This window comes from Boleophthalmus pectinirostris, unplaced genomic scaffold, assembly GCF_026225935.1.
Source record: "Boleophthalmus pectinirostris isolate CB_2022bp ecotype Guang Dong unplaced genomic scaffold, ASM2622593v1 HiC_scaffold_22, whole genome shotgun sequence".
In the NCBI taxonomy this organism is placed as follows: domain Eukaryota; kingdom Metazoa; phylum Chordata; class Actinopteri; order Gobiiformes; family Gobiidae; genus Boleophthalmus; species Boleophthalmus pectinirostris.
The window spans coordinates 21,401,186-21,415,372 of NW_026571190.1; the positions used below are offsets into that span (position 1 = coordinate 21,401,186).

General features: G+C 39.7%; 2 protein-coding genes across 2 annotated transcripts; both read left to right on the forward strand.

The window, feature by feature from the left end:
- Positions 1–19: 19 nt before the first annotated feature.
- Positions 20–9,490, forward strand: prkacab (protein kinase, cAMP-dependent, catalytic, alpha, genome duplicate b). Its single transcript, XM_020931509.2, has 11 exons — positions 20–1,482; positions 1,967–2,028; positions 2,443–2,571; positions 4,167–4,265; positions 5,599–5,681; positions 6,569–6,695; positions 6,894–6,989; positions 7,062–7,184; positions 7,258–7,317; positions 7,411–7,515; positions 7,591–9,490. Exons 1-11 carry the CDS (start codon positions 1,437–1,439, stop codon positions 7,714–7,716), a joined length of 1,056 nt encoding a protein of 351 aa, XP_020787168.1. The 5' UTR covers positions 20–1,436; the 3' UTR covers positions 7,717–9,490.
- Positions 9,491–9,823: 333 nt separating this feature from the next.
- On the forward strand, positions 9,824–13,378 carry samd1b (sterile alpha motif domain containing 1b). The gene is made up of 5 exons (XM_020931322.2): positions 9,824–10,808; positions 11,671–11,854; positions 12,065–12,161; positions 12,485–12,578; positions 12,671–13,378. Exons 1-5 carry the CDS (start codon positions 9,897–9,899, stop codon positions 12,812–12,814), a joined length of 1,431 nt encoding a protein of 476 aa, XP_020786981.1. The 5' UTR covers positions 9,824–9,896; the 3' UTR covers positions 12,815–13,378.
- The last annotated feature ends 809 nt before the right edge of the window (positions 13,379–14,187 follow it).

A 14,187-nucleotide genomic window follows, 5' to 3' on the forward strand; every position in this document is an offset into this window, starting at 1 on the left:
TTTCTCCTGCTTTTTTTTTTTTTTCCGAGTTTCATTCATAAAACGCTGCAGCATCACTCCTCCATTTTCACTCAGCCTCATGTTGCTAGGTAACTGCAGTACAATGGTGCGGACTGTCTGCTGTCACCATTTTCTTAGAGCAGCTAAACCCCATACACTTGCACACTTGTTTACAATAAGGGTATAACATATGCTTAAGCACATTTTACCGCATTATCTAAAATCAGTTCTCATAATGTACATGTTATTTTTAAACTTGGAAGCAATCAAAAATGACGGACATGTTCAAAAGCTGTGGACTTCATTTTATGCAAGAATATAGAATATTTAGAAGTCGCAGCTTATTTAAAGTAGTAAATATCATCGTGGAAGATTAAAGCCTCCGCTTGTTTATGGGGCGGTAGCCTTCCATTTTCTCTGAAATTATTTAAGACCCATTGATAACCTAGATCTTTAAGTATCTTCACAAACAGTGCCACAGTCTTAAAGTCAAGCAGTGTTTTCATCATTGTAAACTCTGTCCTTTTGTTTATAGTGGCCACAGTCTGCGCTGCGCCGCCGTGCGTTAAATTCTAACCAGCATTACTAAAAATAGCCTCTGTTGACGTCACTCGACCAAACGTGTAGCTGTAGCTCGGGGGGTGAATGGGTGGGAAAGCAGTTTTATTCTTCATTTCTGCGGTTGTGCACCGCTGCAGACAGCCAATAGAATCAGCTGCTTTCCCACGACTCGGATGCTGCAAGCCAATGGAGGAGAGAAACGGGAGAATGGGAGCGGTACGTCTTAGGGAGGAAAGCCACTGACGCTCCCTTTGGTTGGTTTGCAGGGAGGCGGGATGTCGCTGTTGTTGATGGACTTCCGTGGCCCAATCAGGGTACTGTGCTTGTTGGTGCCCGTGAGATGCAGCCAATTCGTGCACTTGTCTCGGCGTTAATCAGCTGTGGGTCCGGAGAGTGGGCGGGAGGCTGTGGACTGTAGTTCCGTCATCTTTCGAGGCTACGGGGGACCAGTGTTTTATTTCGGCAAATCCCCATCCTTATCCAACCTCTCAGGAACTTGGTGCGTTTGTCTTGATTTGGTTTAAACCGGGGCATCCATAGAAGGAGAGGCAATTGCCCATCAGCGCTGCCGCGGGTTGGGGGCTGGGGAGCGGTGGGGAGCAGGAGCAGAGAAGACGGCTCCTCTGTGCTGGGCGAGCTTCTCTGTCCTGAGATAATCGAGGGCACTACCATACCCTCCAAAGGATTTGTGTACGCTCCATCCCCGTCTGGCGGCGGTAGAGCATCGGCAGCTGTCCCTATTTTTACAGCACCGTGTTGGTCCACTACAACTGGATTTAAGGAGCACGGCGCGCACCCTGCACCGCCAGAGATCGGCTTGGAGGGGCTGCAGCGCGGCCGTCAAGCCACGGTCCGCCTGTTGACTGCTTGTCATCATGGGCAACACGCCCACGGCCAGGAAGGGCAGCGAGATGGAAAGCGGTGGGTAGCCTACAGTATAGCCTAAATGGTCAATGTCTAAAAATGGCAGCTGTAACGCTAGATTCACTGTTTGGAGGTCTGAGCATCTACCCCTGAGCAAGCCTAATCCGCAAGGCCCTGTCTCGTATTATTACTATTTACAATGAGGTCTATATTAAATGTTAAACGTAATTTATTCCTTTAATTCCTTCATCCCAAAAAGAGTAAGGCGTGTGCTTTCATACAGGCATGTAATCTCCCTATTAATCCATCCGAGAAAGCCTCGGGAGCAGCGAGCCTCCTGGAGATAGACTGTCAATATCACGCTTTCTGTGTCTCACATTTCCCCGGCCCACTATGTGTAGTGTCTGCGTCCACTAAGCACAAGTAATGCGCACGACTCCTATCTTGGCAGGATGAGATTTTTAGACCCCCCCCCCCAATCCCCTGTTTCAGTTCTGTTTTTTTTATTATTATTAATAATAATTTTGCCCGTTCTTTACAGTGAAGGAATTTCTTGCAAAAGCCAAAGAGGATTTCCTCAAGAAGTGGGAGAACCCTGCACAGGTTTGTTTGTCTCATGTCCCATACTACAACTAAATCAACTATCTGCATTGCATTAGAAGAGACAGCTAATGTTTTATTATTATTTTTTATTATTGTTTGAGGGATTCTTGGAGGCAATGAAACAAAATAGGAACACATACATGAGACTTCATTGGCTAAGACCACATTTATAGCCAGACATTTTTGATAGTGGATCAAGTATTCTCAAGGCATAAATTATGTTTGATATGTTCTTTAGTTTATATACCACATTAGTTCCATCCAAATTCAGTGTTTAGGCCTAAATACAGATTGCAGGCTATACATAACACTCAAGTTCCCCTCATTCAAATGTAAAATAACTAAATATTCACCTTCAGCGCATGTCCTTTTAGCCCAGTTTTACAAAATTCATTTTTGTTTTTGTCTATGTAGAACACTGCGTGCCTGGAGCAGTTTGAGCGGTTGAAAACATTGGGCACCGGCTCATTTGGTCGTGTGATGCTGGTACGACACCGTGAGACTGGACAACATTATGCCATGAAGATCCTCAACAAGCAGAAGGTCAGTCAGGGTTACACTGGGTGTTTTGTTTAGTGCTATATGAATATATTGAATTATTAAAATTAAATGCAGTAGTGGTAGTTGAAATCATGTTTTGGTCTTTTCATTCTGCCATTGTATTCTTGAGCAAGACATTCCCTGAGTGAGTAGTGGTGGTTGGAATGAATGAAGTACTACAGTGTAGGATTTGTCAAGCTTTTAAAGAGCAATATTAATGAAAAGGCATTTTGACATTAGTTACGTTATGGACTGGTAGTCAAATATGAAATCTTTGAAATTGCTATTGAAATAAACAAAAGGGATTTGTTTCAGTCTGTTTTAGGTCATGAGAGCATGCACACATATACTTTTAGAATGACAATGAAAACTGATGTTCAAAATTAAATTAAAAGGTACAGTATGTCTTTGGACATATTTTATGGACATACTAGTAAATACGTTTTATGCCAAACTGAGGAAGATTATAGATATAGGAACAACATTACAATGGAAACAAGGTGGAGAAGACCCTCCTCCAGGCCAACTAATGGTCAAGTTTATGTTTTACAGTGAAATAAAACACACAAATGGAAAAAAAAAACATGCTTTCATTTTTGTATATTTTGTATGTATCATTCAGAAGCTATAGAACTTGTGGAAGTTTCTAATCCTGATTGTAATTTCAATCATACACAAGGACAGAATGTACAAAATTGTATATATAAACTGTAAATGTATGAAATTTGTTCTAAAAAGCAATTCACTTTGTATCATTCATAATCCTGTCACAGTGTATGTGTGTGGTTATGGCCTTGCTATCTGAATTAAGACTAAAACAGGTCCTGAAACACAGTAAACTGGATTTCCATTGTGTTTTAAAAACAAAGCTTAAGTCCAGTTCAACTTCAGATGTGTTCAGAAGCCATTCACAAGTGCATGATTTCTGGAGCCTTTATATTTGGGGACAGCATTTGTGTAATAGCCAAAGACTAACTGTGAACATGAGGGTTGCTGGTTTGTATCACACCTAAACACTGTTGTTTAGGCATGTCACAATGTAAAATTTTAACATCAAGACATTACAATTGTCTACAATTATTGACACCATGACCAAACAGAGAAATCCTTAATTCACTTTTATTCGCATTGGATTGACAGGACTGTCTTTATCATACCAACCGTTTTTAATGATGAAGTTAAGTGTTTGTGGCAAAGAGCCAGAGAGTGTGTTTGAACTGAGATGACTTGCTTTTGCTTATAAAGTGGTCAAGACGGTTTAATCCCTCATTTGTCCAGAAGCAGTCCAATGTAAAAAAGGTTTCAAAGGAAGTCAATTCCATTTTTGCCATTTAAAAAAAAAAAAAATTTTTCAAAGTGACTTCCTCTTGAAACCTTCTAAAATGGTTATGATTTTTAAAAAACTTTTTATGATTATATTGTGACCTGAATAATCACAATTGTCAATTAACCAAATAATCTTGGCATCCATATATGTTACTGGCTTGAAACATCCTAAATTCAATAAAGTCATAGTTTTCTCATTATTTTATGTATTGCATTTACTCCATTAGTCTAGTCTAGTTTGAATTTTACATCTATATTCTGTCTGTCTTCAGGTGGTGAAACTCAAGCAGATTGAGCACACACTGAATGAGAAGAGGATCCTACAGGCCGTCAGCTTTCCGTTCCTCGTCCGCTTGGAATACTCCTTCAAGGTAAGTTCACAATAATGTGTGTTAATTCTTCACAGACCTGTATATCATTAGCAAATGTCACAATCTTTGACTTGCACTATAATAATGCAGTTAATGGGAAATAATGGAATGAATTATAAAGAGTGCTTAAATAATATCATTACAATTTTGCTGTTTTTACAATGAAGTTCTTGGTGGTCCTGTCCACTCACTATCAGTAGCAGGGCCAAATACCTTTTGCACAGTCTCATTTTAAGAATTTTAAAACATATTACTGTAAATAAACTTTTAAACATTCTCTTTTGAATATGGATTGGGTGTAGTTCTTGGTACTGTGTCCCCATTGTAGTTTGCACTTTGCCAAAGGGGCCAATTAAGTCCTTATTTAGGTTAAGCTGTTTAGAAGCACCTTGAATGCCCTGGGATTGAATATCCTGGGCACTTCAAATAAACCTATTAACCAAAAAAATCTGCCCGTGTGTTAGTCCTGAAACAGACATGGAAACTGCTACAGCAAATACTATAGAAACTACTCTAAAATACTATATTACTTGAATTATCCAGCCATATTAAAATTAAGTACAGGTAATAGATTACAAAAGTGTTACTCGGCTGTGTGAAGATGTGAAGATGGAAGAAGTAAACTATTTTCATTTTCATGTTAATGCAGAATATTTTGTAACCAAAACAATCACAGAAATGCCATCTATCTCCTTCAATGTCATGAATGCATCAATAGTGTCCAGATGTGACACCAGTACTTACTGTTGGTTCTACATAAATAAATAATTGGTGGCATTGTCACTACTACTTTCACATCACAGCAAGAAAGTCACAGGTTCGACTGCTGGACTGTCTGGGCCTTACTTTGCTTATTCCTTCTCATGCCTGGGTCTTCCCATGAAGACAAAACATGCACAATAGGTAGCTGAAGTAGTCCTGACCAAGCCGTGATCTTTAGCTAGGCTTGGTCAGCTACCTATTGTGCATCTTTCATGCTGATGGACCGCTGAGATGGGTCCTTGCTGCACTGTGGTGCCCTTGCTCTTGAGTCTTGACAGGATACCCAAGTAGGAATGAAGGGTAAAGTAAAGGGAACAGTAGACCTTAACCCTAATTCTAAGCAAGGATCTGAATCCAATTATCAAAACTACCTGACTGAAACCTTTGCTTACTCTATTACTTTATTATTGTCCTATTACAATATATTACTCCTTTGCTGCGTGAGTGGGAGCAGATGATTTGCTACCGAGACTCCAATAAGAAAATAAGAATGGCTGCTACTACAAAGCATGTATTTGTACTGTTTAGCATCTATTTTGACTAAATAACAGGTCCGTGTGTGTCTCCACAGGACAACACTAACCTTTACATGGTGATGGAGTATGTTCCGGGTGGAGAGATGTTCTCCCATTTACGACGAATCGGCAGGTTTAGGTTGGTGTGTTTGTACAACTGTTAAACTACCCAGATCTTTCAAATATATCAGCATTTTCTGGTATGTGGGGATTATTACAGGTTACAGTTAATAATGCACAATACTTGTATAGTGTTTTTGGTGACACTCAAAGATGTTTCATAGTTTAAGACAGAAAAAAAAAAAAAAAAGGGCAGTAGGTAAGACAGAAGGTGCAGTTATTTGACAAAACAGGTGAGTTTTTTGGAGATGAGGGTGAAAGGTCCTGTATTTATTTCTAAAGGGAGGGAAATGGTTAACGCCTAAACTGTTTCTCATGATGATCTACTTCTCAATAGCATCCTCCATATAAAGTAAGATTTGCACTGCACACTTAAAGGTGCTTTGTGTTTTTTTTCTGGTGCAGGGTTTGTCAAATGCTTTTTTTTTGTGGTGGCACTTCCACCACCCATCAGTACATTTCAATCGATTTTCATGTGCACCAACAAGTCAACACTGCTCTGATTCTCTGGGGGGGCTTTAAAATGGTTTTATAGTCCATATTTGACTTATTTGCTGTAAAGATCTGTAGCCCTATACAAAATAATATAACCCGAATAATGACAGCAACTTCCAGAATAAGGTGAATTAAACCTTTCTATCTTCATGGGGATAAAACCAGACAAAGTTACAGGTTAGATCTGTGGAGAGTCAGCCCTGCTCAGTCAGAATGCCTGTATTTCTAGATATTTTGAAGTTATTAAACCACCTGTAATTGAATAAATGTAAAGAAGCGCTGTTTAAAGTCACTGCGGAACATTCCAGGCAGAGCACTGACATCCATAAAAACAAGTAGGTGACGAACCCTCCACCAGAAAGGTTATTTGTTGCTTTTATTCAAAATTTAATTTCTGTTGTTTCTTTTTAGTGAACCTCATGCCCGGTTCTATGCGGCTCAGATCGTTTTGACCTTTGAATATTTGCACGCTTTGGACCTAATATACAGAGACCTGAAACCGGAAAACCTGCTCATTGATCAACAGGGCTACATACAGGTAAAATGAAATGCACCTTTTTATTTCGTCTTTCAGATATGGATGAGTTTGACTGCCAAACCTTGTATTTATATGGTACATTACACAAAAGTTTCTGATTGGATTCCTGTTAACTCAATGTTACACATAGACACCACTGCCCCCTAGTGGACACTAATCTGTGCAAACCGGTTTTTTTTGTCTGTTTATTCATCATAGGTCACAGATTTTGGCTTTGCAAAACGTGTGAAGGGCCGGACATGGACCCTGTGTGGTACTCCTGAGTATTTGGCTCCAGAGATTATTCTGAGCAAGGTGAGTTTAAACATCAAATATTTGTCTTGAAGTGGCAATAATCTAAGGCCAGTATCTCCCCTCTCCTCACAGGGATATAACAAAGCTGTGGACTGGTGGGCACTTGGGGTCTTGGTTTATGAAATGGCTGCTGGATACCCTCCTTTCTTTGCTGACCAGCCCATTCAGATCTATGAAAAGATTGTATCTGGGAAGGTCAGTGTGATGCAAAAGGTGCAAAAATATGAATACATTCTGAGGTTAATTCATGGCTGATATTTGTTTCTAGGTGCGTTTCCCCTCTCATTTTAGTTCAGACCTTAAGGATTTACTGAGGAACCTATTACAGGTAATAAAAACTAAAAATAATCTAAACATTGAACTTTAGGTTGTACCTTTTTTCATTTGTGAAAGAATTTACAAACACGATCTCTTTATTAAGGTGGATCTCACCAAACGCTATGGAAACCTGAAAAATGGGGTTAATGACATTAAAGGACACAAGTGGTTTGCGACCACTGACTGGATCGCCATTTATCAGAAAAAGGTGCCTCTGAAAATTTTACAAATATGATTCTTTTCCGCCATTATTACTAAATTTTAATGCTGAATTATTGTTTAGGTCGAAGCTCCCTTTGTTCCCAAGTTTAAAGGACCTGGTGACACCAGCAACTTTGACGACTATGAAGAGGAGGAGATCCGTGTGTCCTTCACGGAGAAATGTGGCAAGGAGTTTGCCGAGTTCTAGAGTTTGAGGAAAGATGAAAGGAAAGGCAGAGTCCCAGTACAGCAGGCTGGTCAGGTGGAAGACTTGAGGAGAATGCTCTTTCTCCGATCCACGCAGCACCAGCTTCAAACGGACCATTGGTCATAGAGAGGGCAAAGCAGCCAGGACACTGATAACCAGCAGTAATGCCTTTTCTGTTCAGCTTTGGTCGTCAATTTTATTTTTTATTCTGGTTTATTTATGGATCCCTTTATTGTGAAGATTGGATTTGTGGAATTTGGCAAGCTCTCTTATTTAGAGAAACCTCCCCACACTTGCAGCACATTTCAAGATCTTCCATTTCTTCCTCCTGTCTGCATTACATAGAAAAAAAAGCTTGGTTATGACTGGAGAATGGTGTTTAAATTTACACTGGACGATCTCTTTCCATGAGCCACTGCTAGATTTAGCAAACATTGGTCACATTAAATATTTTATTTTTTGTTGAGAAGAAAATATTTGTGCATAATCTTTAAACTGAGGACTAAAGGCAGATATGTTTATCATATCATCTGAGCTGTCACATCATCATAGACATTATGCATAAATGCCATGTTCTAATGCTGTAAGAATAGGATCCAATGATGTTGTGTCCAAGTTGGAAACAGAGTCCACCCTCACACATAGGTCTCTCAGGTCTGATCTGATTTATCAAGATTTAAGTTCAAAAGTAAAGGGAAAAGGAGTTTTTAAAGTGTCAGTTTAAATCACACATGTGGAAGACTCATTTGGTGTGTTCTATTTTTTAACAATTTCTATTCATTTTTATGTTGTATTTGAATTTATTTGTTTGGAGGATAAGCCCCTTGAGATATCTCAGCATCTCGTTTTCAAGGAGGTCCTCATAGGTCCTCATAGTGTATTTGACCACTGACGATCTTACACTCATTCTGCTCAGTTTGATCTTTTGCTCCTTTTCTACTCAGGATTGTTTTATGGCATTATGAAAGCTGAAAACTATGGCTTGTAGAAACTACAAAAAGGGAGTGTGTAATTGAAAGGTCTTGTAACTGAAAAGTGAAGAACTTGATTATTTTGCAGTACTACCAATGCCTAATGGCTTCTTATATCCATGTCCTTATTGTTCAATTATTTTTTAATATATAAAATGCCTTCATTTCAGGAACATCATACTTAATTTTGTTTTTAAATGTGTCTGATGCACCCACCCATAACTATTTGTATTGAATGGGTATAGCGCACATGTTATTGTGAAATAGTGTGTATGTAACATTTGTGACATCAGTTATTTGGGGGACAAACAAAAACATGGGACTGTCAAAGATTGATAAGAAAAGGACACAATTCAACTCAAGACTGTGTTTGTTTATACTTTTTCTCTTTGCTTCTTTCTCAGAGACATTTGTTGCTTGACTTTTGGGCACTTTGAAAGTTGATAACCAAGTGCATTGCTATCATTCTGTTGCATATGGAAATGAAATTTACACATTAACCAAAATATCTTAATAGCTAATGACCATACTATTTTCTTCCACATTTTACACTACTGCTCTCATCTGAGATCACACTGAAATACTGACATGCACATTCTTTGTTTTTTGTCATGTCAAGTGGACTTAAATCATCGCGCAATGTTCTGTGTCTCCATGTTTTTGTGGTGACTGAACTTCCTCTGATTGGAGGCACAAAAATACTGACGCACTTTTTAGGGAACCAGATTGCAGTTTCAGACATGTTAGCCTCCACAACACAACACTACAAAGGGAAGTGTCTGAGGTCCTCATGACTTGAAAACACCAAGTGTAAGATGTGTAAGATTTTGAAACATGAGTGTCATTTCAATAAAGTTCATCTTCTCATCAGTTGTACCACAGTGTCTCTTAATTCTAACAGATATCCAAGATGTGGAAATAAAAATTGGTGGCCTGCACTAAACAGTGACATTCTGCCAAATGACACAGTAGGCCAAATTAAAATCAACCAAAAGGCCTACAGTTAACCGGTGGTTTCCACCTTAAATACAAGTGCGTCTACACGCAAAGGCGCCATGATGTTCGTGCTACCTTAAGCGCACATTGCGTCTCTCAAAGCAGACGTAGGCTCCAGTCCTCATCCTGAGCCGGGGATCGCACGGAGCTTCCCGCTGGTCTAGTGTCACTTCTCAAACAAAAGCGGCTTTAGTGAGAACATCGGCCACAACCATGTCAGGAAAGGGGCCCAACAATTACCAGGAGTGGATCCTGGAGACAATAGACTCGCTTCGCTCGAGAAAAGCCCGTCCGGATTTGGAGAGGATTTGCCGAATGGTCCGGAGACGGCACGGGTCAGATCCAGACCAAACCAGAGCAGAACTGGAGAAACTCATCCAATCACAGACTGTGCTCAAAGTTAGCTACAAAGGATCAATTTCGTATCGGAACGCGGCGAAAGTCTTGAGAAAAAGCAGGAAAAAGAGTGAGTTTGCCGCGTCTATTGATGAGAGTGCCAAACCGGAGCATCTGAACAACAGCGGCGACAGCGCGCAAATTTTCCCTGATCCGGACCAGAGGGAAGCACCCGTCGGCCCCAGTGAATGTGAGATTCCGCTAAATTCAGTTTGCGACAGCGCAGCACCACGTTGTGCCGCTCATTTAGAAGATCGGGGAACAAGTGTGACCAACATAAGCTCCTGCCAGCAGGATGGGTGCAGACAGCCGTCCCGTGTGGGACACACAACATGCACGCACAGCGTCAGCTCAACGCCCTGTGGAGAAGATGACTCTCCTGGTGTAAATTGTCCGAGCAATAAAACTTGCAATCTCCCCTTACAGAGACACACTCTATCCACCAAGCCTAAACTTCGTAGTGCCAACGGTGCACCGAGCGACAGACTTGTGGCCTCTGTCCGCAGTCTGTCTGTGGGTAACGCAGATCACATGAAGGCGCTCGGACTCAAAGACGTGCTGAGCTACCTGCGCTGCCCGGAGCGCCTCTCGTGTGAGGAAACGCTGACTGGAGGCAAAGTCAAAGTGGTCGTAGAGCGAGGGGTGGAGCGAGGCCATCTGCGCTGGACGCGCTGCAGAGACATCACTCTACCTTTGGGTGCAGCACTCGAGCCGAGAGTTGGAGGGAAGGTGAGGTTAATTTACATTTAGGCATGTGTCCATCTTCTTCAAAAGAGTCTGGCTACAGACCTTCATCCAGAGGCCCCTATTACACAGACCTCCACCACGATGTACCTCCACCGTCATGTCCCTCATCATTTCATTAGTTTACTTAATAGTTTTAAGTTATAGTTTGAAATTAAGTGGCTTCTTCTTGAGGTTATTTGGCATTTTAAAACATGTTGTCATACACAAGATATATTTGTCAACATAGACCTACAAGGGCATAAATAGCATAGGCATATTATAGTTTGTCCGTGTATGTGTTGCCGTAGACCTGTGTCTGGTTAAATAGGCACAGATCTGTAATGGTTAAGGTTAGGGAAAGGGGTATGGGCTAATATTAATGTAAAACCATGTCAACGTTACGTGGAAAGCAGCAACCAAGAAACTGGATTTTGGCGTTTTTTTGTTTGTTTGTTTGTTTTGTTTTTGTTTTTTTTTTGTTTTTTTGCCACGGCTGATGCTTCTTTACTTTTAGGGACCTGTAGATGGAAATAAGTCACTTGGGTTTAGAGCCGAAGCGAGAGCGTCTTAGGAGCGGCTCTCGCGCACTCACATGCTCCCTTTCAAGCGCGCGCATAAGAGAGGAAAACACGACCAAGTCTTTCTGGGCTTGGTTTTTGCCACAGTGCCCACAAAATTTTAATTCATATCATTACAGCACAGGTGATTGTTGTTGTTCCTAAAACGTCCTTAAAATGTTTGCGTTTTTATATGGCCTTATTTGATAGCGCTGGCTGCTTAAATCTTTTGAATTTGAAAAGGTGTCTTGGAAACATGTTTTACTTTATTTTGAACCAACACTGAATTACTGCCCCTGTTACACCAGAAGAATGACCCTGCACAAAGTACCAGTGAGGACGAGAGATGGTTGGATCCTCAGGAGGTGCAAATGGAGGAGGACATTTCACAAAGTTGTGGAGAGTGTTCAAGATCTCCCGTAGCCATGACAATGAAAACAGAGGCTGAGGATGCAGAGGTCCTGACCGCATCACTAAAGCACTTAACCAAAGGTCAGTATCCATTACTGTTGGGTTTAGAAGTTATGAAAACAACTGTGTAATATATTTCACAATCCCAAAGCTGTTTAAATAGCCAAACATGACATTATTGTGTTGTTATTATATTATATTTTGTATTGCTATTTGTGATAGCATTTAGGCTATATAAAATTTCACCCATATCTCATTCTTCTTCTCTCTGTTTTCTCATGTGGCTTTTAGGCAGGCCTTTTTCAGATTGTGGGACATCTTACCTCCTTACACCTATCGCCTCCCCCACAGACTCAGGCTTGGATGAACCAGGATTCTTCAGTATGGAGTGAGTATTTTACATTCTTAATCCAAAGCAAGGGGCCCATTTAGGTTTAAACCTTAATTATTTACCAGGATACATCAAATTTATTGTTGCGGTTGCTTGTGGTTGATGCTTGTGTGGTGCTCATTCACACAGGTTTAACTTACAAACCCTGCATATTTAGGCTGAGTTCTGCTCTCAAACAGAAAACACTCTGTTTTTATACTACATACACCTTCACTAGAATCATTTGGATAATTTCAGACCTAGACTTTAATCTCCACTGAATAAAAGTTAAAAGGTAATCCGTGGTGTTTACAAAATTTCTATTAAATACTGTGTCATAGGTCCCTGAGCCCCATGGACTGGAGTGTGTCTGATGTGGTGAGTTATTTCTCAGCAGCAGGGTTTCCAGAGCAGGCTGCTGCATTTAGGACACAGGTGAGAACCACTCCTCTTTAGATCCACAAGAGGGCAGCACGCACAATTTAATTTTACTTCACAGTACACACTCAATGCTCTTTTTCATTTAGGAAATAGATGGGAAATCCCTACTCCTCATGCAGCGCAGTGATGTTTTGACTGGCCTCTCGATCAAACTGGGTCCAGCTCTCAAGATTTACGAGCACCATGTTAAAGCTCTACAGAAAATACACTTTGAGGAGGAGGAGCTCTGAAGCACACAGGTCCTCCATTAACTCTGGACGAAATTATAACTGATCCAGTAAATGTGACTTCAAATATAATTCATAAAGACTTTTTTTAAACAAACCTTTCCCATTGAAATACAAGATCCTACACTGCATTGTTTATTGTTGTTGTTTTTTTATGTCATCATTGCCCTGTCCAATAGAGACTGGACCACTTTTGATTTCCTATGCGACTAAACTAGCTCAAAATCTTGACAATCTTGACTAACCATTACATTTAAACAACTAGCCTTTTTTTAAATCATAATTTAGCTACTACATGCTCAAAGGCATTAAGATTTAAATACATGTAATATGTATTAACTTTAATCAATCAAGTTTAGTCAATCAATCATAACATCACCAGCATTTTGGACCTTAAGCCTTACATTACATGGCCTAATCAACTTGACTATATTTTGGGGTGGCCACATCTTGTTCCTTATTCTGCATATAGTGATTCAGATTGATTTGAGGTTTTATACCAGATGCCCAAACTGTATAACTGTTTTCTTGTAGCTGAACAGTTGGTTCATATTGAAGTAAAATATTCCTTTGTGTCAACATTTTTCTAAACTCTTTTCTACCTCTTTCTCCATATTCATGTTAATTCACTGTATCTATTCTTAAAATTACATGTTTTTTCTATAATTTTGTTTTATACACATGGTTTGTGCAAGAAGGAATATGCCTAAACTTCTAATGTCGATATAATGATAAATTAATAAATCAATCACAATAATAGTTTTCCTATTGCAAGTACAGTTATTATCACTTGGAATCATCATTCTACACCATCTGACCTATCTGCTACTGATCTTGGGGTAACACTTCATAGTAAATACATTTTTAATCAGCCTTATTAAATGTTCATTTATCATGAAATGATGATAAATGATTAAAAGATGTAACATGATCAAATACTTTATTCATAATGAACAAATGAAATGATTAAGGCGTGGTTCGGTGTGACAGTGGCTCAGTGGTTAGAGCAGTAGTCTCACAACCTAAAGGTTGGTGGATTGATTACTTAGGCAAGACATGCCACCCACCTTGCGTAGTATAAAAGTGGTGTGTGCTATCACAGAGTATGTGTGAATGAATAATGACTACAGTGTAGTGCTTTGAGAGATTTAATAAGCCTGTAAAGTGCATTACAAGTGAAAGGCATTAATATAATAATTATTATTGGAGTTAGGATTAGGAGTTAAAGTTACAGTGAATTAATAAGGAATTAATAATATTTCCTAAGACTGAATCATTCTTAATAAACAATTTGTTCATTATGGATTAAGTCTATGTTTATGCTTTAATAAAGCAAATTAAAGTGTAGTTATTCATGTTTCCAGCATCTGCTCTCT